The sequence below is a fragment of the Musa acuminata genome, chromosome BXJ3-4 (assembly GCF_036884655.1).
Source record: "Musa acuminata AAA Group cultivar baxijiao chromosome BXJ3-4, Cavendish_Baxijiao_AAA, whole genome shotgun sequence".
Lineage (NCBI taxonomy): Eukaryota > Viridiplantae > Streptophyta > Magnoliopsida > Zingiberales > Musaceae > Musa > Musa acuminata.
This window is the reverse complement of record NC_088352.1, coordinates 43,928,633-43,953,870: the sequence shown is the minus strand read 5'-3', so window position 1 is coordinate 43,953,870 and position 25,238 is coordinate 43,928,633. Positions and strand designations below refer to the sequence as shown.

Here is a 25,238-nt window from a genome sequence, read left to right as displayed (position 1 = left end):
CGGCAATGCTTACGGTATAAAGAAGAGGCAGAAGAAAGATAGACGAAACCAATCAAAACTAAAGCCAAAACCCCTCTATTGTCGCCAGATAAAGAGAAGGGAGGCGTCTGAAAGAACGATCGGAAAAAGAAAAGGAATTGGTAGTAAGGAAAAGAAGGGATTTGTCCTGGATTTGATTGCAGATTTCCTGGCAAGACCATCTCGAATACCGCTGTAACATCCAGACCTTCGTTTTCTTTGTCTTTTTCTCTTGCGCAATTTTCTTTGATTTCTTCTCTTCTGGTTTGCTTTTTTCCCCTTACCCTGAGACAAAAACGATTCTTTCTTTCTTCTTGATCGTTCTCCGATCGGTTTATCGGGATCGGATTTAAAGCGTTTCTCTGCTTGCAACCTGGATCATGATCGGGTCGTGGGAATTGATCATGGTGGCGTCCGATCGGTTAGGGTTTGTTTTGGGTTTAGAAGGAATTGGAGCTGTGGGATGGATGAGGTTGCGATGTCTCGGATCGGGGGTAAAGAGTCGAATTTTGGGCAGTTTTGGATCTGGTTATGGTAAGGCGTCGGGATTGGAACCCATTTCTTATGGAATGGGTTTATTTCATGATTTTCCCAAACACGTGAAAATATTTTTGTATCTGGCAGATTCTGTAAAGTTAAAAAAAAAAACATTTTTTTCGTAGAACTTTTCAGTGCCTTATTGAAAAAACCACGCCATCGGTCAGGTTATTTGGATTTACGTTCACTTGCTCAAGAAACATAACCTATGGTTTCCAAAATTATGGAAAATTTATGGATTCTTTGACAATGGGCCTTTATCATCTGATCAACGACTTATAATTATGTATTTTCTGGTTGGCAATGATACTAAGTTGTGTTAAATATGACAATTGCCCTTGTTCCACAATTTAAGTGCAGGCTTAGGACTTGTTCGTGAATTGTGGAGCATAACTTAGTCTATTAGTGGTTCGTTCGAAAGCTGTAATTTCTGGGAGCTATATATGAGACATTGGATTTTTTGTTGGATGCTTTCTAAGAGTTTCTTATTGTTTGCGGATTCTGCTATACCGTAATCCTCTTGCTACAAGGGATAAGGACCACCATCTTGAAAGATAAAAAGAAGTTTGGTAATCAAGAGTGACCACTGTGGACAAATCCAAGCCTTCTTTCCTGGTAAGTCCTGATTATGCTTTGTAATCCAACAGAACTTTTAGAAGACTTTTAGGGTGTACTTTTCTCTTCTGTTTAAGCTTGATGCCCTTAAGGCTCTTGATGCTGTGTGCCTTATCATATTATATTTGCTATGAAATATTTCAAGTTTGAAGTGTTGGTTTAGAAGGTCTTTTCTTTATAAGCTTCGTTATATTAGATTCCTTTGACAGTCGATACGAGACATCTGATATTTGTATATATATGTACTTTGATTTTGCTAATACCAATGATTGAACGTAGGTTGATTGCAAAATTCAGTTAGCAAAGGATAATAAATGTCAAGAACAATCATTAATTTTCTTTCTTGGATTTGGAATTGTATCACCATACTAGAAGTGATGGACTAGGATTTTGTTCTGAGGGATGTAAAATGACAAGCAATGCTTTCACCTTTGAACACAAAGTATGCAATGATGGAACATCAGATAATTAATTTTTTGTTGAACATTGTCTTGTCTGCATCCATGCATTTCTATGTATTCAGGGAATAACTATAAATTTTGTAAATGTAAGAGAAACCTCTCATTCTAATTCTTGTAAATGTTAGAGAAACGTCTCATTCTAAATCTTTTATCTTTTGATGTGCTTCTTATTTTCTTTTTTCGACTACTTATTTTAGTTTTCTTGTTTGAATATTTCTGTTTTTGTTTATCAACCATCACGATTATAAATTTTGAGGTTTCTTTAATATGATCATGTTCAAGTCGATGATGTCATGTGGCCTTTGATGGTTAGTTAAATTAAAGCAGCGGCAAACGTTCTTGGAGAGTTGGAGGAGTACTGCATTTAGGGAGAATTGATGCTGCTATAATGAAGTCAAAAGAAACAAACACACACAAGTAGTACTGTAAAAATGGTCAAACCTGTGAAAGTGAAAATTTAGGTGATATATAGTTTCTAAAAAGGACAAGAAAGCTATAAGTATGACTGTATAATGTTTATATAGTGCTTATAGCAAGATAAGGGTCAAAGATGGGAGAAAAGCCATTTATCTGCTAAAGTTGGGAAAAGTTAAGACCAAACACTTGGATAGGAATAGATGCATAAAAGATGAACATTAAAAAGTGCTTGTTAATGACATTGAGATCAAGGAAAGATGAGAGAATTTGTTTTATAACTTATCTGGTAAGCATTATATGGAGCAACTTAGCTTTTTTGAGTTTTTCCATGGTAAGTCAAATTTAGTAGCACTTCATGATATTTGATATCAGGTTGAAGTTAATTGGAGAAGTCTGTGAATTTTGATCTGTGGTTTGTAGTTCCCACTTAAATGCCCATGCATGATGCCACATACCAGGTGGCACAAATTGGTCTGATGCAAAATGACCATTCAGATGGTTTGACCAACATCAATGGTCAAGAAAACTTGGCTCATTCTTTAGTATGGCATGGGGCCTACAAATTATTATTAGCTTCTTGGATTGTATTTCACTCTAGAATTCTTACATGCTAAAAACTAAATGAATCAAATGACTTTCTTCATGAGGTTTAAATGTGACTGTTTATGATGCCAACTCTTCATCATTGACATAACAATATGTCAAATCTATATAATGCTTGACTCTTTTGCAATATTAAACTTAAAATATCTCATAAATTTTGATTAAATACGAACTATTCAACAGGAGAGAAAAATGAGGGAAAAAAAAAAGGAAAGAGAGGCTTCTGAGTTTTTGAATAGCTCAACGGTGAATAAAGCTTTTGTTTCCTGTATTTGTCTTTTATACCTCATCATCGTGCCTATGTTGACATTATGGATTTACACTATGTTCTTATTCCCATGTTAGACACGATAGTTTAGTTGCACTATAATCAATTATGGTTGATAAGGACTTGGATCATCATTTTGGTGAATTGTGAGACATTTAGAAGGGACTGTTTATTGCTCATCTCACCCCATGCCAAATATAAATTTTGTCAAAGCCAAGTGCATGCCTGCATTTTACTGTTTATGGGTGGTAGAAGAACAACATGAGAATTGTGGTCAGTGTTCATGGAGATGTACTGTGATAACAAAAGCTATGGAGGGATCGGACCACGGAGTACACTGAATGCTAATCCGCTTGATGGATAAAATTCTTCAGAAGTTTAGAATTGATGCATTTTTGTGGTTCATTAATTAGTTGACCCTCAATTTCTGGTTGCTGCAGGATAGCTGATCATGCAGCTTTTGTCTTGCTTCTCTCAATCTAGTAGGAGAAATAATAATGTTCAGAAAAAGTGGCTTGTAATATGATTCTAATGCCAGATATTGATTGTTGGTACTAAATAGTGAGATGCTTTTGTTGTCTTGCTTCTTTTTCCACTAGTGAAGAAATAGTCCAAAATAGTGACTTAAACAATTTATCAAAAAAAGAAATTGTTAAGACTGCCAAGACTATTTTGATAATGAATTGTGTACACCTGAATAATCTGGTGATTGTTACCTTGTTAAGTATTGCTATAAAGCTGTAGCCCATATTAAATGTTGTTGCTGAGGTATAGGAATCAGTCTACAAAACATAAAGCTGAAGTTATTAAATTGGCAAACAATTGGTAGTGGGTGTTTCTATTGTTCCTTTGTTCCAGTACATAGCTCTCCTACAAGGAACTGTCATTTAACCTTGTATCTCAGATCACAGCTGAGACAGTTAGCAGTATTATATAGTAACCCAGTGTGCACTAAAATTTTTAGTCAATATGTTCTTTTCCTTTTAATATTAAAGGATGTTTGTATGTTAAACATTTTGAACCTCATGACAGTGTTAACGGGATGACAGATCTGAAAGCAAGTATTACAGTGTTTACAGATATGACTGTTTTACACAAGGAATTGGATGAGACTTCATGCCCTATTTGTATGGAATATCCCCATAATGCTGTTCTTCTTATATGCCGCTCTCATGAGAAAGGCTGCAGGTCGTACATTTGTGACACAAGTTATAGGCACTCCAATTGTCTAGACCGCTATAGAAAACTCGTAGCAAATAATAATAAGACTTCTCAAACTGGTTTGTTGGCCCCTGATAATGCTCACACGGGAAGTGCTCCCACACCAAGTCCAGTGATGGGAAGAAACTTGGTTGAGACCAATGAAGAAAACAGTATGGTAGAAAATACTGATGGGATCTCCATCAGCTTATTTGAAAGGTTGGAAGAAAATAATAGTAATCAAGTGCATGAGACAACTATGGAAGGTCATGGTGAAGAAAGGCAAGGACAGGAGGAATCTGGTGGGATTGAGACCTCTGAATCAAACTCTCTGAAGTGTCCCCTTTGTCGAGGTGCTGTGTTGGGTTGGACGATTGTCAAAGAGGCAAGACAGTATCTGGACCAGAAGCCGAGGAGTTGTACCAGGGAATCATGCTCATTTTCTGGAAACTATAAGGAGCTTCGCAGACATGCCAGGAGAATCCACCCTACCACGAGGCCTGCTGATGTTGATCCATCACGACAGCGTGCCTGGCGCCGCATGGAACATCAACGGGAGTATGACGACACCCTCAGTGCTATAAGATCAGCAATGCCTGGTGCAACTGTGATAGGAGACTATGTCATTGATAGCGGAGATGGTCTGTTACATGACGGAGAAAGAAATGGATCAGGTGAACGTGCTCGACCATGGTGGACTACTTTTTTTCTTTTTCATGTGGTCAGAAGCCCAATCGAGTCCCTTGATGAGCCAAGGGGCTCATCTCGAGCTTGGCGTAGACATCGACGTTTGGGACACCATAACCTATGGGGTGAGAACCTCATGGGTGTGCAAGATGTTGATGAAGATAGCACAGGTGATGATGCTCAAGTACCAAGGAGGCGTCGGAGGTTCCTGAGAACGAGACCAGACGAGGATCAGCCATGAGATGCTTATTTTCCTGGTAATTGTAGACTTTCCAGCTATACCTGAACCATGGGTGATTCTGAATAAATTGTTCTCTTTTTGGAATCTCATCTGACAAAAACTGCTTTGTTCTGAAATCTCATCTGATAGTTGAGGCTGTTGCATTAACTGGATCACAAATTCTGGAGCTTCAAATCGATTGATGTCAAGCCTCGAATGGCTGGTCAGAAATGATGTCAAGACTAGAATGACTGGTCAGAAATGGTTCTGTTCATGTAGACATTCTGAATATGATTTATGTGCCCTGTTGTAATTGCATCGATCCATACGGATCATGAAGCTGAAGAGGCCTTGTGGGCTGCGAGGGAGCATGATCTGAGATACCTGCATTCTCTTGTTTGTTGTTTATTATCGAAATCTTAAGAGTTCCATGTGAAAGACTTGGTGGTTTTAATCAAAATGTACATAGTTTGATTCCTTCCATGCTTTTTTATCCAGCTATTAAATTTCTTGCAGATTTTTGTTCAGCTCTCTTGCCATGGATGGTTAATCTTGCTGGACCAGTTAACACTTGTGCTCAGATTTTTATGTTGAAACACATCAGCATTTGTGATATGTCATTTGACCTGGATACTATTTATGTAACTTTGGCTTTTGCTTCGATCCATCGCCTTCCTCAAGTGGAACCTTGGGTGACCTGGTTCCTTTGCCAAGTTCACCGTTTAGCACACGTACAATAATAACTATGTTTCTTGCTTCCCTTTTTACGCTACGACTGTAAATGATGTGCATGTTTTTATAATTTCACTCGGACTAGTATGTATAGGACAGTATTTATCGGTTGGAGAGGCTCAATCTATTTGGTTGGATAAATTCCATTTTGTTTTTTTTCTTCTTTTCAATAAATTTTATAAGATAAAAGCCCGATCTCTCTCCCATCAGTCTTTTTCACGTTCGTCATGGGTTTTAATTGCTCATTGTCCAATACTCATCTTCTTCTATTTTTTTTATTTTACTTCTTGTCTCTCGTCGTGGTTTGTTAACTTGCTCATCGTCCGATACTCGTCTCATTTTATTTTTTTACTTCATTTCTTATCTCTCTCTCATTTTCTTTTCTCCAAATGCTCGTAACAGTTTTATCAATGGATTATTTATCGCTTGTGTTTTCTCATGATTTGACTATATTTTATTTATTTTTTAAGTATTTATTTTTTTCTTATTTTTTAGACCAAGGGAATCGACAAGGTTACCTAACCTAACAATCACTAGTCCAAGAGAGTCAATATAGGCCAAAATAACTCTATTTTCACATGTCGTAAATTGATTTCTTTTCAAGCTAGTGGCACGATTGCGACCAAAATGGTTAAAATCTAAGGTGAAGAGTTAGATTCAAAGATCAATTTGGAACTCTCAAGCTTGAATATAAATAATACGTATTTGTAAAATAATTTGGTGCGGTTATCTTATCTTTTCATTGTTCAAAATTCTTAGTTTCTCTTTACAATCCAAGTATTTAATGAATTGCTTTGTTCCATATATCGGAGCTCATCCATTAAAACTAATCATTTTTCATTTTAGACCCTTGCGAGATTGTGTTAAAACTGATCCTTTGAGGATAGAAATCATAAAAGTACCTGACAACTTAAGGAAATATGATATTTGGTACCCAAGCTGACACAAACCAAAAAAGTTCACACAATTGCTATCAAGAAACACCAAGGTGATTCGAGCACGATTGTCCAATGGAGCAGCCACCCACCCACATAGCCGCAGCAGAGGCCGAGGTGTAGACTCATGCATAAACCGCTGGAGCAGCTCCATCTCATGAGAAGCACGATAATAAAAATGGTGATCCAAAAGTATACTGCTCTCTTGGAGTAGATAAGAGGAAGTGAAATCTAGATCGATGTCACTAACAACGCAATATAAGAACCGGACTAACAAAGCTCGAAGCTGGTCTCAGTGGTCTCCAACCAGCATAGCATGGAGGAACTCAACCAAACCAAGGCTAACGTCGACTACTTGGAGCAAAGAACTCATATAAGGAAACTGAATCATGGATGGATCGATCAGATGAAATTCTTGATCGAGGGAGTCGATGCAACTGTGGCCAATGCAGCGTTCGTATGCTCGCATGGCAAAGACTTTGCTGAAGAAGAATAAGCAAAAGAAAAATTCTGCTTATGAGTGTCCAAAAGCGAGTCTGTAGGCGGCGATCATTCTCTTTGTATTAGAGCCCACTGGAAGTGTCTAACAAATCTGCAACTTTCCTTCTTCCTTTTCAGCTACCCTTCCAACTTTGATCTATGATATAAATTATACATCATAGATGAGTTAGGCACATGCAAAAGGGTGAGAAAAAGAAGCCTCCGAAGCCACAAACACAAAGAAGACCGCTCGGCGTCCATCATCCAATGATTTCAGCGTGAACATGAATCTTCTCGTGGCAACTTCAAAGCTCTCTTCGAGTTCAAGCTAAAGAGCTGCATCCAATTAACAAGTCTTCCCATCGAACCTACTTCGAAAGTGCCTCCATCCATCTGGCTGCTTACACCATTGCGTGCCGCACTCGGAAGCTTTGGCCCATAGAATAGGCAAAGCTAGGGTGCAGGGAGGATGACTCTACTCATTTCCGAGAACAACACAGACTCATAAACAAGGGAGGAGTGGGGTTTCCAACATGAAAGGATCGCACCACCACGCGTATCGCCGGTGTGCTTTTCTAGCCTCCATGGGCAGGTTCTCTAGCATTGGCACAAACCACTAATCAAGCACTTGGAGCATATTTATTTTGATAGCATATTAGTGTTAAGGCTAAGTTCATGAACCTGCATTTTAACCACGTAGCACAGGCAAGCTTTGAACAATTCGTAATCACTTCCATCGACCTGATGACGATTAACCACAGTTCTACGCTCATAATAAGATTTACTATTGGCTTAAGATAAATAATATGGAGCATTTGTGTGCATGGAAACCATAAGACCATGAGTGCTGTGGTTCTTCCTCGGAAAACAAACACAGAAAGGACTCGAGTAAAGGCCAATTATGGATGGCAACTTGGCAATCGGAGACCTAGCTGGGGCCCACCGGCACACGTGGAAGGAACAGTCAGCAGCAGCCGCTCGTCGCTTCGTCTCCGAGCCACGGTCGCCGGAGACCGCACTGTGGCAAAAGAGGCAGCAGAATGCCTCCTGCTCCTAACCATTTGTATGGGACTCTGACAACACACCATTTGTTCTTTTTGAGTTTATTTAGCCTTCCAATCTTTTGACTTCTTTTTAATTCATGCATAGACTAAGATAATTGAGAAAATTATACGTATATATATTAAAAGAATATTTTTATTCATGAACAACCGAACTAATTTTTGTTCTTACGACGAAACTAGGAAACTAAATCTGGTTCTTGAACTCATTTTTTATATATAAATTGCAAATCTGAAAATTTGCACTACAATTAATTTCACTTGTATGTTTCAGAAGCTGTGCAGGGAATGTTGTTTGAAGGCTGCCTTGAGAGCTGCACATGGAATTGTTGCTTCGAGGAAAAGACCCTCAGGCTCAATTATTCTCATAAGTCAAAAGACTTCATGTGGGAATGATATAACACCTCCATCATATCTTGTTTGAGTTCTATCAACTCCTGCCTCTCCATTTAAGCACTTGAGTAGCTTAAGCTCAATTGCTTTTACAAGTCAAAGTCAAAGGTTAGATCAAGTGAGAGTGGTGTAATCAACCATCATTTGTGCTCAAGTTTGAGCAGCTCCATCCATATAAGCACTTCAAAAGCTCGAGTAACACCAGAAATAGGGAAGACTAGAATTGCAAGCAACATAGATTGGATTGGATTGGATGTGGAACCATTGTAATTTTCATTTGTCTTTCTTAGAAACAGAGAAGTGATCATATTTGGATACCACATCCATGGGCAAATATAAACTAAACAGTAGAAAGAAAGCCATTGTTTTTTTATGATAGAAGTTGAGATTTAAAAGAATAACTATCTCTAAAATAAATTATTCTATTGGATTGTTTATCTGATCATTGCTACCACAATGCAATTTGTTAGGGTATGATCTCATGGAAGAGTCCTTGAGGAGGAGGATAGTGAAACACACAGACTCGGCCATTAGCATCTCTTCTGCAGGAGGGGTCATATGGCAACTCCAAGAATGCCAACCACAACCGTTATCTATAAGAAGAACAAAGATCTTAGCACAACAGAAGAACTCATGGCTCTCAGTGGGAAGGAAGAACTGGTGAGCTAATTCTGTGATCATAATGAGAGGTCCAGAGGGGGGGGAGGGGGTGATAGGAAGCAGGTCAAACTCATCACCCCAATCACACTCATCATTGAAGAAATATTGGCAGAATGATAGTTAAGCTCTGTTATCCATGCTGACAGAATGACAGTGATTGATCCAACAGCTACTGCTTCCTAATGATTGCATCCTCTAGTGAGCATAAATTCTCTACTGCAAGCACTGAACAGCCTTCAACACTTACAGCAATGGGTGACAACCTGGTAGATTGCTGGCCTAAATATGTTGTGAATCTGTGGGCAGAGTCTGATCCTTCCAGTGTAAAAATCCAATACATTTCAGGTATTACTGGAGGCTGCAGATTTGATGAGAAGATGAAACTTGCATCTTAATATCCATGAAGGCCTTGCTCAGAAGCTTCAGGTTATAAATACTGCAAAGCTTTATGGAAGGGCCATGCTCATCATTTGACAAGTCCCCAGCACATGCAGCTCTCATCAGCCTTGGCCTCTATTTAATCTCTTCCCTATGCTCCCAACCTTCCTCACTTCAGTACAAGTCTTCCTTTGCTTCATTGTCTTCCTCTCCTAATTCCCTTTCTCCATCAGTCCCTCACTGTCACATCTCCCTCCTCTCTCTCTTCCTATCTCCAAAAGCCAAACTCCATCGGCAGCAGAGGCATCATGACTTCAGACCAGTAAGCTCGGCAAGTGCTTCAGCCACAAGCTCAAGCTTCTTCCACCTCGCTTCTCGTTCCAACTGCCACTCGGCCATCTGAAACAACCGTTCATGGCCGGTCTGACCGAGCAGTACGACTTCCTGTCGCGGCGGTGCGTGTGGGTCAACGGTCCGATCATCGTCGGAGCTGGGCCGTCCGGTCTAGCTGTGGGAGCTTGCCTGAGGGAGCAAGACGTGCCTTTTGTGATCCTTGAGCGCGCCGACTGCATTGCCTCCCTCTGGCAGAAGCGCACCTACGACCGCCTCAAGCTCCACCTCCCGAAGCAGTTCTGCCAGCTTCCCAGGCTGCCCTTCCCGGAAGACTACCCGGAGTACCCTTCCCGGAAGCAGTTCATAGACTACTTGGAGTCGTACGCGAAGCACTTCGAGCTCAGCCCCCGGTTCAACCAGTCGGTGCAGTCGGCGAAGTACGACGAGACGAGCGGACTATGGAGGGTGAGGGCCGCCGGTGCTTGCGCTGAGCCCGGAAACGTGAGCGCCGACGTGGAGTACATTGGCCGGTGGGTCGTGGTGGCCACCGGCGAGAATGCGGAGAAGGTGGTCCCCGAGCTGGAGGGGCTGGAGGAGTTCGGCGGCGACGTTAAGCACGTCTGCGACTACAAGTCCGGCGAGGCCTACCGGGGGAAGCGCGTCCTGGTGGTCGGCTGCGGCAACTCCGGCATGGAGGTCTCGCTCGACCTGTGTGACCATGACGCCTCCCCGTCCATGGTAATCCGCGACTCGGTAAGCAGCATCAACGGCCATATGATGCATGCAACTCCCAGCATCTAACACGAATCCAATTCCTGACCGAGCTGCTCATCCATCTTGATCGCAGGTTCATGTGCTGCCCAGGGAAGTGCTGGGGAAGTCGACGTTCGAGTTAGCGATCCTGCTGATGAAGTGGCTGCCGCTGTGGCTGGCGGACAAGATTCTCCTGGTGTTGGCATGGCTGGTGCTTGGCAACGTCGAAAGGTTCGGCCTGAGGAGGCCTTCCGCTGGTCCTCTGGAGCTCAAGAACACGCAGGGGAAGACTCCGGTTCTGGACATCGGCGCACTCGGCAAAATAAGGTCAGGTGACATCAACGTGGTGCCCGGAATCAAGAGGCTGTCGCCAGGAAAGGTCGAGCTCGTCGACGGCCGGCTTCTCGACGTGGATTCGATCATTTTGGCCACCGGATACCGCAGCAACGTCCCTCAATGGCTTCAGGTACTTACACCCCATGTTCTTCACTGTTCTCTCAAGCTTGGCAGTCGAAGTTGGTGACGCACTATGAATGGTCTAAGGTTCTGTAGGAAGAAAGATTTCCTGCTCGTTGACTTAATCTATCTATGCATCCATCAGCGACATCATAAAGCTGATAACTATCTGGTTCCATTCGCAGGGATGCGATTTCTTCTCCAAGGATGGAGTGCCAAAGTCTCCCTTCCCTAATGGGTGGAAAGGGAAGTCTGGGCTCTATGCTGTTGGCTTCACAAGGAGAGGCCTCTCTGGTGCCTCCTCAGATGCAGTGAGGACAGCCATGGACATTGGCAGGTTGTGGGGAGAGGAAACAAACGTAGCGCAGAGGATCTTTGCTTGCCATAGGAGATGATGATGCATCACACAGAGCTAAAAACAACACTCCTTTCATGGTTCTGCTACTGGCTGTAGATAGTGTAAAGAAGACCATAAGAGTGCACCAAACCCTCTGTCAATGGAGCCCAAGTTTTGAGACATGGATGGGAGTGATGTACATAGAACAGTTGATGTTGATGAGGCTTTCCTTTTTATTTTCACCTGCACTTTTGGCTGCTTTGTACAACATTTCAATGAGGACAGTATCATTTTTCATGCTTCACATTTCAAGGCAACTTTTCTCTCTCTCTCTCTCTCTCTTCTTTTTTTTTTTTTTGAAATACTTCACATTTCAAGGCAACCTTTCTCTTCATCCCTCCCAACAAACACAACAAAGCCATTGTTTGCTATGTTTTTTAGCCATGTACTTTGCTTGTCTTCAGACTACAGCAGCCACTGCATTGCTTCTGCCATGGTACTACTGGAAAGGCTGGTAAGATCCTGCAGGATCCTCAAAGGATTGGAGTGAAATCTATGCTGCAGCTGTACAGCATCAATGATATTACTGGAATTAAATGCAAGGAAGGCATGCCAGTGCAGTAAAGAAATACTGCAAGTTGAATGATTAATTTCTGAAAAAGAAATAAAGCTCAGGACTTTATTGCAGGGAGTCAGCTGTGGCCAACTTGCAGCTCTCCCCTCCCCCCACTCAGAATAGAAGCACCAAGCCACATGTCAGAGGCCCACCAAATCATTAGCTCCTAAGATTCCCTCAAGGTTGATGTTTCACTTGGCTCCCAACTCTCTAAACCATCCTTTCTTAGTTACATAAGAGGAAGAAGAGCAATGAGAGGGTCCTTTTGAGTAAGATGGGACTCCCATGTTCTCCAGCACTAGTCACTCCAGTCACCTTTTCTCATTGATCGAATGCATGTGAAGAGAATCCTGAAGTGCTATTTCATCCCAATCCTGGTGTGGGGGATCAAAAGCATACAACTCTGTGCCAGATTCGGAATTCAGCAGTGCTTCCAGCACCAAGGCATCATGCAACTGCATTGGACCATTTGCCCCTCTCTCTTTTCTCTACTGGAATGATACTCTTTTCACCCATGCCTAGACCTCTGATTCTGGGATACCTCTGAGAAGTCTTCAGTTGCACACCCCGTTACTGCACTATCACATGCATCTCAAGGACTCAGCATATTGCCTTCTTGCATCTCCAACCAGGGCCCCAACCTTGTTGCATTTGTCCATGCCCTAGAGCAAGAAGTGAGGAACTGCCATTAATGGAAGATAGGATTGTGTGTGTACCCAAGCAACCAAGCAAACATATGAACACATATGCATCATTACTGTTCGATGCCCATGCATAAGTCAGATGGAAGTTGTTAAGGTAAATTTTCTCTGATGAAAAGAAAAAAAGGGCAACAGCTAAGCTGAATCAAAGTTCAGAGTTTTTTTATGTCAGTATTAGGGTCAAATTGGCCCCTCTATCTTCTTTCACATAGGAGAAAAAACCTTTGAAAGATCTCAAGAAGAACTGTAGTTGTTGTACTTTCTGATATTTTCTCAGGCCTTTTTCCATACAAAAGAGAAGGACAAAAAGAAGGCTGGATAATACAGTTTCAATTTCTATATGGAGGATGTTCTTTTTCTTTTTCACAGAACTACCACACAGGCAGCAATCTTTGTTGACTTTAAACTGCATTTGTCTAATAAGTTCACCAACATCCCCATATAAATCTCTGTGATTCTTGACTCTGTGGCCAGTTGCGTCTAATGGTTATATAGAGAATCGCACTACCTTCAAGTTTATCATATTATAAGGAAAAAGAAAATCTAATTCCCCTGTGTTCATCCTTCATACTTAACTTCTTGCTCTTTTGATTGTAGAGGCATTGCTGCTTCATGCATAATTTATGTGAAGACTACTTTGACATAGATTTACCAATTATTGTCCGATCATGAAGCAAGTTATTTAACACAGTTATTCTGACTGCATGAAAACTTGAATAAGCTAAAGTATTTACGAAATGGCTGTTATTGAATGCAATTATAGGGTTTCTAAAAACAAAAAAAGAACTCTAAACTTAATGTGGCCATTAGATGGTGACCAAATACTTCCAAAGTTCAGCAGTTAATCAATCAGGTCATATAAGTGGTGTAATAAAATGGAAAGATTTATGAATTCATTCAGATATTTTAGCAAACGATGACAATAAATAATTTAATTGTTACATTCAACCCTTTGCATTTTCATGTGGAAGAGAACATCAAATGTAGTCCTTAATCAATGTACTGAACATTCAATCTATGATCAGGACTTGTCGAAATACTAGAAGGCTACCCATCAGATTGGCGACTGACAAAGATTCTATAATTCCCTGGAATAGACAACACATGCTGAAGCTTGCAAGGCTCCAAAAATGAGGCAAAAATTCTACAGGCTTTGTTCTAATACACATAATTAGATAGTGATTCATGATGTTGCATCTGTAACAACTGAGGGGAGTGTTTGCAGATCACCATCAAGGGTTTCAGTAGACTTGGAGGACTGCTCTTAAGCCTATGCATCAATGACATTATCATGTTTGTCAGCTTATTTAGTTTGTTGTTCTTTCTTTTTCTTTTATATGGGCTGTTGCAATAATTCTCCATTAGATGCTTATGAAGCTTGAAATGTGCACCAATCAAAGACAGTTCTTAAGAAAGTACTAGCTCGGTATGGTATTTGACAGTCCGAATTAGCTTTTATAGTTTAGCTTAATGCAGGGGATTGACCTTATGGATATTTGAATACTTTTATGAGATTGAAGTTTGCATTCATTTAAATGCGTGTGGACATTTCGAAATATAATTCCATAGCTCAAGATAAACTTGCAGAAGAGATAATAAAATAAAATAATCATTGCATTTCAATCTATGCAACATTTAAGTATGCAAAATTTATAAAACGTTTCTGTTGGAAATATGAGAAATTGGAATGGGTAACTCAACCAGAATTTGCTCTATATATGAAAAGAAGCTACAGCATTGTGGAATTTAGATGGTCCAAAAATAAAACAATTCAACATTGTTCTTTAAGCAGTAGAGAATTGCATTGGGCAGTTGTGTTTAACTAGCTTCCTATCTGTTACCTACATATTTGAGAATATTGATAAGAATAATCAATTCAATCATACTGATATAGGATGAAGAGGAAGGAAATGAATGCAGAAACTCCAAAAAATGCCATGGTACCTGTTACCTACAAATTTGAAAATATTGATAAGAATAAAACACAATTAGATGAATGATAAAGTAACATATAGAGAAAATGTATGAGAAAATGAACAAGAGTAGTTAATCTTTAAGATGAAAAATTTAGGAAGCTTAAAATGCTGACCTGGGTAAATCCCCTTGGTGGGGGATCACTGTTATTCTCAAAGAGCCAAAAACCTTCTCACTGATATGATCGATGACAATGCCGAAAAATAATATATGTCTTCCTGAACTGTGAGGTTACAAGGAATTATTCTGTCAAGATATATCGAACCTAAGAGTCCTAAATAAAAGGAAATTTGAAATTTAAGATATCAATGAAAATCATGAATATGCCTCAGTTAATGATAACAATAACAGATTATCACTACATTGATTTATACCGTCTAGTATCAATGAATTAATTAACAAAAAAAAAAGAATGAGTTATACACCGAAATGCATTGAGTTTTGTGACTTCTTAGCAATACTTAGTTGAATTGGTAAATACTAGTGGGTACATAAACCCTGCTTTATGCTAAATCCTTTTTTGCTGCTTTTTTTTTCAAATGAAGATAGACTACACAAGTATCAGTGTGGGTGTTTTTCCTTTTTCCCTCACATTCGACGTATCCCTTCAGTTGTTCTTATGATGAGAAGCTTTTAGTAAGAAGATCTAGCAGCAAGAATTACTTCTTCCATTGAAGGGAAGTCCTTGCTAAATGGTATAAATAAATCATGGATCCACAGAGCCATATGCAATAGATAACATGTAAATTATATTTTCTAGTAGTGCAATCAGTTTCTGCCATAGAAAAATCATACAAGAGAAGCACAAGAGGATCACAACTTATCATGTCCTGACTCATAGAGTAGGATAGCATGATATGGTGAAGATAAAAAACTTGAGCTTTCAGCTCTAAGAATATGGGCTAGAAGAAGAGATGTCTCACTTATTGGAATTGATCTGCTGAAAAAGGAGAACAGAAGTTGGACAAGCTCACCTTGAAATTAACCTTTCTTCTGTCGCATTTCAGTGAGTACCATCTTAGCAGGATGAAAGTGACCATAAAACCCCACACCATCATGAGCTTTTGAGTGTTGATTTCAGAGTAAGACAATTTTGGGGCTGCAATCAATGAAGAAACTGAGAGAAAGACAGGATAACTCTCGAAGTCGCCACATCTTGAGAGTGAAGTGGTCCCCAGTGGCAAACGACATGTGAATGGAAGCAATTCTTTAATGTCGAACCACGGTGGCAGAGAATCTGAGGTGGAGATCGACAGTGGGTGAGGACACCAGAGGACCCACCTACCGGCTATGATGGGCAAGTGGACCAGTTATCGTCTCTTTGTGGAGCAGATAGAGTCAATGATCCCTCCATGAAGGCAGCCCTTAGGTTAACCAGCATCAAGATTTGGAACGGTTGAATGGTGGTCCATCTAGGATCCAGATTAATAGTTCACTGGTCCCAACTCCAGAGAATATGATTAAGTTCATCTTAGAAGGTGTCATTCCAGTGTCGCCATCTGTCCATGTGATACCCTCATGGGCTTGCACTTTAGTAGAGTGTTCCACTTGGTAAGTAGCTACTTCACCAGTCAATTACACAATAATTATATTCCCTCCGTGACACAGGCTTCTTATTCCATCAGAAAATAACTGGGTTCATAATGTGCTGGCTGGACCTGGATATTTGAGCAGTATCAATACTGAATTGATGACTACAACTGATTAAAACATCACTGAAACAAGGAGCTCATCATCTTCTCTGAAGATTCACTGAAACAAAAGATTGGATTTATCTTAATACATAGTAACAGAAGTATGAACACAATTAGAAAGTTGACAAATGGGAATAACAAGGACAGTGTACCTTCTAGTGTTTATCGTACAAGTAATGAAATAATTTTTGCATGCTTGATCAAATTGTTCCTTCTTGGAACCAAGGGCTTTCAGCAAGATGCAAACCTCCACAACCACACACATTCAGCTTCTCTGTTCCTGCATATCACTGTCCAGGACCTATAAATGCAATCATTGTCTGAGAAGGATTGAAGGATTATTAGTCCACTAGCCAAAGTTACTAGTGGTCAAATGTCTACAGACTATCAAAGGAAGTATTAGGTAATAAAGTCCCTTCAGATCAAGTGAAGAATATTAATAACATGTCTGTAAATCTACATGCATTCAAAATGGTTTCCAGAAAAAATGACAGGGAAAGACAGAAGGTCAGAAGTAGACAAAAGGGATTTGACTTTTAATGGAAACCCCTTACAAAGTCATATCAACAGCCATACCTAGAAAGCATTGTCAACTTTTATTTTGACTTCACTATGTAGCCAAATAGTTCTACCACTAGTAACTTAGGCTTAAGCAATTTGAACCATGTGATTAAAAAAAGAAAAACAATATCCAAGTTATCAGGTCTAATGGGCCTAAGATTGGGTTATGACAACTTTGTGGATCGGTTAATATGTATCAAGCAAGGTTTACCATGTGCAGACAAAGATGGGATTTCTTCAAATATTAACTTACATTGGAACTACACAAGGCACATATTTTAGATACTGCATCGGGCTTGGATGAGAATGTCAAACCTTTGAGTAGAAAATGTCAATGAGTGTAATTAAATTTATTCCATAGCATCAAATTGTAATTGAAATTAATAAAATTTATTTAATTATATAAACTATTAGTTAATGACAAATTATTTATATTATCGTCAAATAGTACATGCATAAAATGATCTTGCAAATTGTTTCGCATATGAGCCAGTACATGGGTGGAGAAATAAATGAAAGGAAATTTCAAGTGCTGGAATTCGAAGTTGAAGTAGACAAAGAACCTATCCCGTAGTCCCCTGTAGTCTAACATTTCAAGGGAATCTCATCACAAACATATAAACATTTTATTAGTGCACAGTGAATACCCGATTAAAGTGGCTTGCCCAGAAAGACATAACACCACAGGCATTCAGATGATTGACTTTTGTGAGACCTAGGCAACTTTATCAATGGCGAACAAAAAGCCCTCCCAAAGAACCAACTTTTTGCAAGTCCGATAGAAGGCTAGCATCCTCTGATGACAGACAAATGGAAAACCAGCCAAACGACGGCAATTTGCAAGCAGTTGAAGTGAGCAATGGGGGGAAAGGACAAGACAACACCAAACCCAATGTACCATGTAGCAATAACGACGGCAATATAGGGGACCGGTCACGGAGTGCTCATCGACCGTGTGCGAATCCGCATTTCCTTCGATTGAGAAAGATACAATCTTGGAGAAGAAAAAAAGGGATTCGATCGAGAGATAGAAAGCGTACCATGCTCCCGGTGCTCAATCCTTGTTCGTGAAGATTACGATCTGACATTTGGAGTTGGTGGAGGTACGCTATTCCGATTGCTTGCTCCAAGCGGCACCGATGGATTTCCCTGCATTACCTTTCTGAGAGAGCTGCGTTTTATCTCTCACACATATCTCGCAGGTTGTTTCTTTTTTGCTTTTTCCTCCTAAGGATTTGGCCACTCGATAACTATATGTATATATAAATATATGTATGTATGTATATATATATACATATATATATATATGTATATATATAGGTATGTATATATGTATATATGTATATATGTATATATGTATTTATATATATACACACACACTAAGTTTTTAAATCTTTTAAATTTTAGATCAAAAGAATTTTAAAAAAATGTTGAATCGTTGTGATCATCTTATTTCAATATTTGATATAATTCCTAATAAATGGGGAGTATGTTTTTCCATAAGGTTTCAAATAAGCATCAAAATCAGAAAAGTTTAATAAATAATCTTTTGTTTTATTTAATGATTTGTGACATTATGATCACCAATATATCATAATATTATTTGATATAATTTCTAAAACACATAAGTTTTAAGAAAAAACAAAATGTATCAATATATATATAATTTTAATAAATAATAAAAAAATCATCTTTTTATAACAATAATAGAAAGAAATTCACATAGTAATATGTATATAACGTAAGTGAACATATTTTAAAATAATAATCTGTTTTCCTAATAGATATTGTCTGTGGGATCTGACCAAATATATTTGTTTGAATTTTTATGTCATAAAACAATCACCTTTTTATGATAATAATATTATTAAATTATGAATATAAATCTAGCGGAACTAAGTATTTTTAAAATAATCATATATTTTGCTAATGGATATTATCTTTCCAATTCAACCAAATATATTTATTTTAATTTTGATAAACAATGAAAAATTATATTATAATAAAAACAATTAGAATAAATTCACATAGTAATATGGTGAATCACAAAGCTCAATTTTCCAGCAATCAAAGTGAAACAAGGGGCAATACATTTGCAACATATAAATATGGATTCAAAAGGCTAGTCTACGAGACAAATGACTTTGACATATGGTAATTGCCTAGAATGTTTGAAATAGAGGTTTGAATCTAAAATGGAGGTCCAATTGCCCCAATCAGCAATTCAAGAGATTAACATGATGAAGTTATGCAATACAATCATCAACTTGACATCTCTGAAGGTCCACATAAAGCTAGAACGATATCAATATTGATTTTGAAGTGGTCTAATGCCTAAGTTAGTGAGACACAATGTAATATTATAGATAGCAACTGCAAAGATGATCACACATTAAAAGACAGAAAAGAAGAAAATTAGAATGCAAAGATATTGAAAGGAAAAAAAGGGGAATATATATCATTTAGTCGGACGCAGAACATGAATACATCACAAGTTATCCTCTTCGGAGGAGAGATTGGAAACCGGTGAGGATGCCAAGCTCCCAGCCTTCTGTTTAGACTCGACCAACATGAATACAACTTCGTGCATCGCTGGTCTGTTCATCGGTGACATACTTGTGCATTGCAAGGCAATTTTCAAGACCATGATCATGTGACCGACGACAACCCTATCTTCCAAATTCAATTGACTATCAAGTATTCCAGAAGTCAAAGAACTGGTTCTGATGTGTGTCCTTACCCATGTAACAAGGTCACCTCCTTGATCTAAGGGCTGTACAGGTGTTCTTCCAGTCAGTAGTTCCAGAAGGACAACTCCATAGCTATAGATATCACATTTTTCTGTAACTTTCATGGTATATGCATATTCTGACAGAAAATGATGTCTGTTAGAGCTAATTAGATATGCTAATGATAAAGCTAGAAAATCTGAACTCAGACGAAGATATTATCGGATAACAGGCACTCAGGATGCAGATGAACACACAAAGCGCAACAAACCAAAGCATGGGAAAATATAGAAACATCAGATGCATGATCAGAAAGATAGAAATGAAGTAGATATTCCCCAATATATAATAATACATCGATGAAAGAGGAAAAAGCGACCATAAGTGACCATCCATGGGAAATAGTCATTAAGAACACAGATTGTTTTCTTTATCATGAGGAACAAGGATTACATCATAGTTGTTATTATCAAAAAGATTGTATAGAACATTCTCTCAGAGAGCATTACAATATGTGCAGAATTCAACATTGTAATGAGTGAATCCAGAAGGAACTAACTCAGACTTTGGCAAATCCTGTCCAAGCAAGAATTTCTAGACAATTTTTCTAATGTGCTAATGTAGGTTAAGAGACGCACTTTGAACTATATTAAAAATAAAAACAGAGTACACAAGTCCCAAATTTACACCAACCGGATGAAGAAAAATCGGAAAGCATGGTCCACACAGGTTGTAGTAATCAATCTATATTGTTATGTTTTCACAAAATAAATCAAAGATCAGCTCTAAGGTTAAACAATTGTGTAACAGCTTTCCTTCTGATAACCATGCTGCTTCTTCAGTAAAACAGTCAGCAAAAATGAATAGGAAAAAGTAACACTCAAACTCGGTGAATCCAGCCTCAGAAGAAAAAGGCAACTCAAGGTAGAAGAAAATGGCAAAACAAATAATGGTACTTAAGTTGACTTACCAGGTGCTATGTACCCATATGATCCAGCAACTGCAGACATTGACTTCGATTGTGGCATGTCGATCACCTTTGCCAATCCAAAGTCTCCAACATGGGCTTCAAAGTTCTCATCAAGCAGAATATTGTTCGACTTGATATCTCTGTGAATGATCCGGGGCTTGCAATCATGGTGCAAATATGAAAGTCCCTCAGCAGCCCCAAGCGCAATCATGAACCGGGTGTCCCAGTCAAGAGAAGAAGAGCAACCTCCATGAAGCGACTCAGCCAGGCTGCCTCTTGACATGTACTCATACAGAAGAAGGTTGGAACCCTGGTGATAGAAGAAACCATATAGCTTGACAATGTTTCGATGCCTTATCTTTCCAAGAGTCGAAATCTCTGCACGAAAGCTATTTTCTGCGTTGCTACTGTCTCTATTAGATGCTAGCTTCTTGACAGCAACTGTTTGCCCAGATTGCAGAACAGCTCTGTATACTGTTCCACAAGCACCCCTTCCAATTACATAACTCTCATCAAAATTATTTGTGGCAGCAACTAGGTCCTGGAACGTAATTTTCTCTTTTGGAAATATGTATGTATCTGAATCTGTATTACCTGGTTGCTTGTCATTGACAGGTGCGACTGTCTCAACAGGTCTTATCATGATATATACAATCACAGCAATGAGTACAAGAGAAATTCCTCCAATGGCAGCAGCAATTATTGCAATCGTCTTACCCAAGTAGGTACTTGTTCTAGCTGATGGAGATGTAGACGATGGAGACAAACCACATTGACCGAGAGGTTTACCACAAAGATCCCTATTTCCTATGAAGCTACTTAGAGCCATGTTCTGAAACAATGGAATAGGAGGTATAGGCCCTGTGAGATTATTATATGAAACATTCAGTCCAAGTAAGCTAGACAGATGGGCAAATGTCGATGGAATTTCGCCAGTTAAGTGGTTATTGTTCAACCAAACATATTCCAGAAGGGAAAGATTGCCAAGCTCTGGTGGTATATTTCCTGAAAGATTGTTGTAGCTAAGATTCATCGCAATTTGTAAACTTGAAAGCTCACCCAATTCCTTAGGTACTGTACCAAAAAATTCATTACCGCCCATCTGCAGCTCTGTCAGATGAGAGAGCTTTCCTATGATGGAAGGTATTGTTCCTGAGAACTTGTTATCAGAAAGTATAAGCAGTTCCAACTGCAAAAGGCTTCCAACTTCATCAGGCAATGCCCCTAAAAACTGATTCTTGCTGAGGTCAAGTCGCTGGAGCATCTTACAGTTGAAAATCTCTGGAGGTATGCTTCCTCCAATTTCATTGGATGAGATGTTAAAGATAACTAACTGTGACAGATTACCAATCTCCCTTGGCAATTTATGTGTGAAGAAGTTGTTAGGAAGAATAAGCCTCTGCAAAGCTTTGCATTGCCCTATCTCTGATGGAATGGGACCACTGAATCTGTTCTCATCTAACTCAATAGCAGTAAGATTGACCAGCTTGCATAAATCAGAGGGAAAGCTTCCTGTGAGACTGTTCTTACCGAGACGAAGTTGCACCAAGGATTTACAATTTGTAATTCCACTAGGAATGTTTCCAGTCAACCCGTTAGACCATAAATTCAACAAAATAAGGTTCGAACGTCTACAAAGATGACTCGGTATTATGCCAGTGAGGTTGTTCTCTGAAAAATCAAGCACCCAAAGTGGACTGTACACGCCAAGACTCTTGGGAATGAGGCCTGACAGCATGTTATTGAAGAGTTGCAATTGAGTTAGATTAGGCAGATACTGCAATCCCAGAGGAATGGGCCCGGTGAGAGAGTTGATCGAGAGATCAAGCTTGGTTAAATTCCTTAACTCACTCAATTCTGGTGGAATGTTGCCTGTAAGCTGATTCTGGAACAAGAAAAGCAGGTGCAAACCCTTATTGTTACTCAGTTCAGATGGTATTTTTCCTGTCAATGTATTCTCTGAGAAATCTATTTCTGTTGCCCGAGTAAGATTCCCAATCATTTTTGGGATTGTCCCATTCAATGAATTTCTGTACAAATATAACTTCTCCAAGTTCTTCAGGTTTCCAATCTCTGCAGGTATACTACCCACTAAATTATTCTGGTAAAGGGCAAGTGTCACGAGGCTGCTACAGTTTCCAAGCTCCTTAGGGATAATTCCAGAGAGTTGGTTGTCCCAAAGAATTAGTTCGGTCAAGTTTGTCAACTTCCCGAGCTCCTTTGGGATCTCACCTCCTAGCAGGTTCTGGGCAAGACCAAGTCGTTTCAAGTTCTGGCAGTCACCTATCTCCACAGGAATGCTTCCAGAGATCGAATTTTGCCCCATCCGTAATATAACTAGGTTCTTGAGCCTGCCGATGGAACGAGGCAATGGACCTGTGATGTTGTTAGTGTAGGCCACTAGTTCCACAAGCGATGAAAGACCTCCGATCGACTCAGGAAGAGAGCTCGATAGCTTGTTGTTACACAAATTGCATTTTAACAAAGAGGAAAGGGTACCCAATTCATGAGGGATTTCACCTTCAAAGTTATTGCTATTGAGATACAAAAACTCTAACTTTGAGCAATTTCCAATCTCCCTAGGGATTGTTCCTGATAACTCATTGAAGGAAAGATCAAGATATGTTAGGTGAACTAATCCACCAATGCTCAGGGGGATGCTTCCAGATAGATTCATGGAGCTCAGATTAAGGCCAACGACCACTGCATTGAGGTCGGAAGTGCAATTAACACCCGTCCAACCACAAGGTGTACGATCGTTAGGGTTCCAACTATCTAGGTGGTGCAGATCATCCCTCATTGTACTCTTAAGATCCAACAGGTATTGTCCTTCAATGTTTACCCCTTCCGAAATATGTATGACTACAGAGGCCAATAGTGCTACAAACTGAAGAACCACCAAAACAGAAGCTCCTTCAGAATTTGAAATCTCTGGCATCTTAGCCATCATTATGACTTACACAAAGTGTTAATGTTGAGATAAGTAAAGCCTCAGAGCATCAAGAATAAAGCCAAGCTTTTTAATCATGTTCTGCACTTCAAGAACTCAAGACCATTTTCCTGATACATGCAACAAAAATTGACAGAGCTCGTTTCATCAAATTGCAACAAAAGATATAAAGCAAAAAACCAATCGTAGAAGCAGAATTACTTAGAAATCAATTCAACAGAAACAACAAATCCTAGAAGATTCAGCAAAAATTGTCTTACCTCCATGGTCCCAAAGCCTATGATCTGACGGATGCAACGCTTCATTGATGATATATCAAGCCACAATTTGTTGCCGGTGTGATAAGCTGAACTTTTCTACCTCAAGAAAGCTCATGACAATATCAATTCTTCAATCAAACCACAATTTGCTTCTGGTATGGTAAACTGAAGTTTCTGATTTCAAGAGAACTCATGACACTATCATTGCCTCAAGCAAATAAAATAACCAAGCCCTCAAAATTGTCACTTGCTTCTCCTCTTAAACTAAAACAGTTCAATACAAAATTATCGCACCTAACATTTGGAAAACTTGTTGTCGATCCTACCGAACTTGGCGGTGATATCCTCAAAATCAAATCAAAGCCTGGGAATTCCACTAGTGGTCCATTGAACTGAGACAACTCACTTCAAACCCAACTCAGCTTTTACGACTTTCTTGCGTAAGGCACCAAATCCTTTCCAGACCGATATCCACATGGAATTCCACTTTCTCTACCAAAGCCGCAAGATTGCTGCCCCCAGCACGAAACCATAACCAATTTCCCCCTACCAAGACTGGAGTCTTCAAGTTTGCAACCTCAGCCTGAGCATCAAAGCCGCACCTTTCTGCAAAAGAAACCCACCGTTTCGAAGGAGACGATAAATCTCAGCTGAAGTCCTACAAATCGCCCCAAATTCCTTCGAGAAAAAATAGACTCGCCAGCAGCAAACATCACAAGAAATCGCGAATCCTGCACCTTTTCGTATGCCGGGACCGTAAAGGAGCCGACTTCCCCGACTTTCTCGAAGAGCGGAGTGCAAAGCGGTCGCCTTTTTCTCCTGTTTCGCTTCTTCGACCCGTCGATGCACGGGTTCTATCTCGGTTCAGTCCATTCCCAACGTGGAATTTCACGCCCACTGGTCCACTGCATCTTCCCTGCTTTTGGCCCCATCCGACCCTCACCGTCGATCCATAAAGCAGGCAGATTTTGTAGGAAAGGTCCAAAGTTGGAGGGAAATGGGAAAATAAGGCCACAGGACAGAGAGAGAGAGAGACGCCACAATAATGGCCGGCAAGCATGCTTTCAAGTCTCACTTTCCATCTCTTTCTCTCACTCCCCCCTGAGCCCACTTCTCCTTCCTCCTCTTTGTTTTCCTATTCAGCAATTAGCACTTGCTAATTCTAAATAACTATTCTCTAATGATTTCTTCACCATATTATTCCATGTCTTCCAACTTGTAAGCCAATGGTGTTGAGCT

The 25,238-nt window shown here is 39.6% G+C and overlaps 3 protein-coding genes across 5 annotated transcripts; 2 read left to right on the top strand and 1 right to left on the bottom strand.

Moving 5' to 3' along the window:
- LOC135586069 (uncharacterized) lies at positions 1-5,503 on the top strand. 3 transcript variants are annotated; one of them, XM_065147942.1, is made up of 4 exons: positions 2-213; positions 916-1,170; positions 3,952-5,063; positions 5,177-5,503. In XM_065147942.1, exon 3 carries the CDS (start codon positions 3,962-3,964, stop codon positions 5,045-5,047), a length of 1,086 nt encoding a protein of 361 aa, XP_065004014.1. In that variant the 5' UTR covers positions 2-213; positions 916-1,170; positions 3,952-3,961; the 3' UTR covers positions 5,048-5,063; positions 5,177-5,503. The 3 variants fall into 3 exon arrangements, with proteins under 3 accessions (XP_065004016.1, XP_065004014.1, XP_065004015.1); XM_065147943.1 differs by having other exon boundaries at positions 911-1,170; XM_065147944.1 differs by lacking the exon at positions 916-1,170 and having other exon boundaries at positions 1-213.
- Positions 5,504-9,855: 4,352 nt separating this feature from the next.
- LOC135636129 (probable indole-3-pyruvate monooxygenase YUCCA5) lies at positions 9,856-11,848 on the top strand. The gene is made up of 3 exons (XM_065147716.1): positions 9,856-10,751; positions 10,846-11,217; positions 11,393-11,848. Exons 1-3 carry the CDS (start codon positions 10,080-10,082, stop codon positions 11,600-11,602), a joined length of 1,254 nt encoding a protein of 417 aa, XP_065003788.1. The 5' UTR covers positions 9,856-10,079; the 3' UTR covers positions 11,603-11,848.
- A 7,673-nt stretch (positions 11,849-19,521) lies between these two features.
- Positions 19,522-25,003, bottom strand: LOC103982763 (probable leucine-rich repeat receptor-like protein kinase At5g63930). Its single transcript, XM_009399776.3, has 3 exons — positions 24,000-25,003; positions 20,790-23,849; positions 19,522-19,958 (listed from the first exon to the last, which is right to left on the bottom strand). Exons 2-3 carry the CDS (start codon positions 23,737-23,739, stop codon positions 19,579-19,581), a joined length of 3,330 nt encoding a protein of 1,109 aa, XP_009398051.2. The 5' UTR covers positions 23,740-23,849; positions 24,000-25,003; the 3' UTR covers positions 19,522-19,578.
- Positions 25,004-25,238: the final 235 nt, after the last annotated feature.

Excerpts from the sequence above, each read along its gene's own strand:
- LOC135586069 (XM_065147944.1), top strand. The coding sequence starts at position 3,962 with ATGACAGATCTGAAAGCAAGTATTACAGTGTTTACAGATATGACTGTT.
- LOC135636129 (XM_065147716.1), top strand. The coding sequence starts at position 10,080 with ATGGCCGGTCTGACCGAGCAGTACGACTTCCTGTCGCGGCGGTGCGTG. Across the intron at positions 10,752-10,845 it reads CCATGGTAATCCGCGACTCG|GTTCATGTGCTGCCCAGGGA; the intron begins GTAAGCAGCATC and ends TCTTGATCGCAG. Across the intron at positions 11,218-11,392 it reads ACGTCCCTCAATGGCTTCAG|GGATGCGATTTCTTCTCCAA; the intron begins GTACTTACACCC and ends TTCCATTCGCAG.
- LOC103982763 (XM_009399776.3), bottom strand. The coding sequence starts at position 23,739 with ATGATGGCTAAGATGCCAGAGATTTCAAATTCTGAAGGAGCTTCTGTT. Across the intron at positions 19,959-20,789 it reads ATATGGGTACATAGCACCTG|AATATGCATATACCATGAAA; the intron begins GTAAGTCAACTT and ends ATTTTCTGTCAG.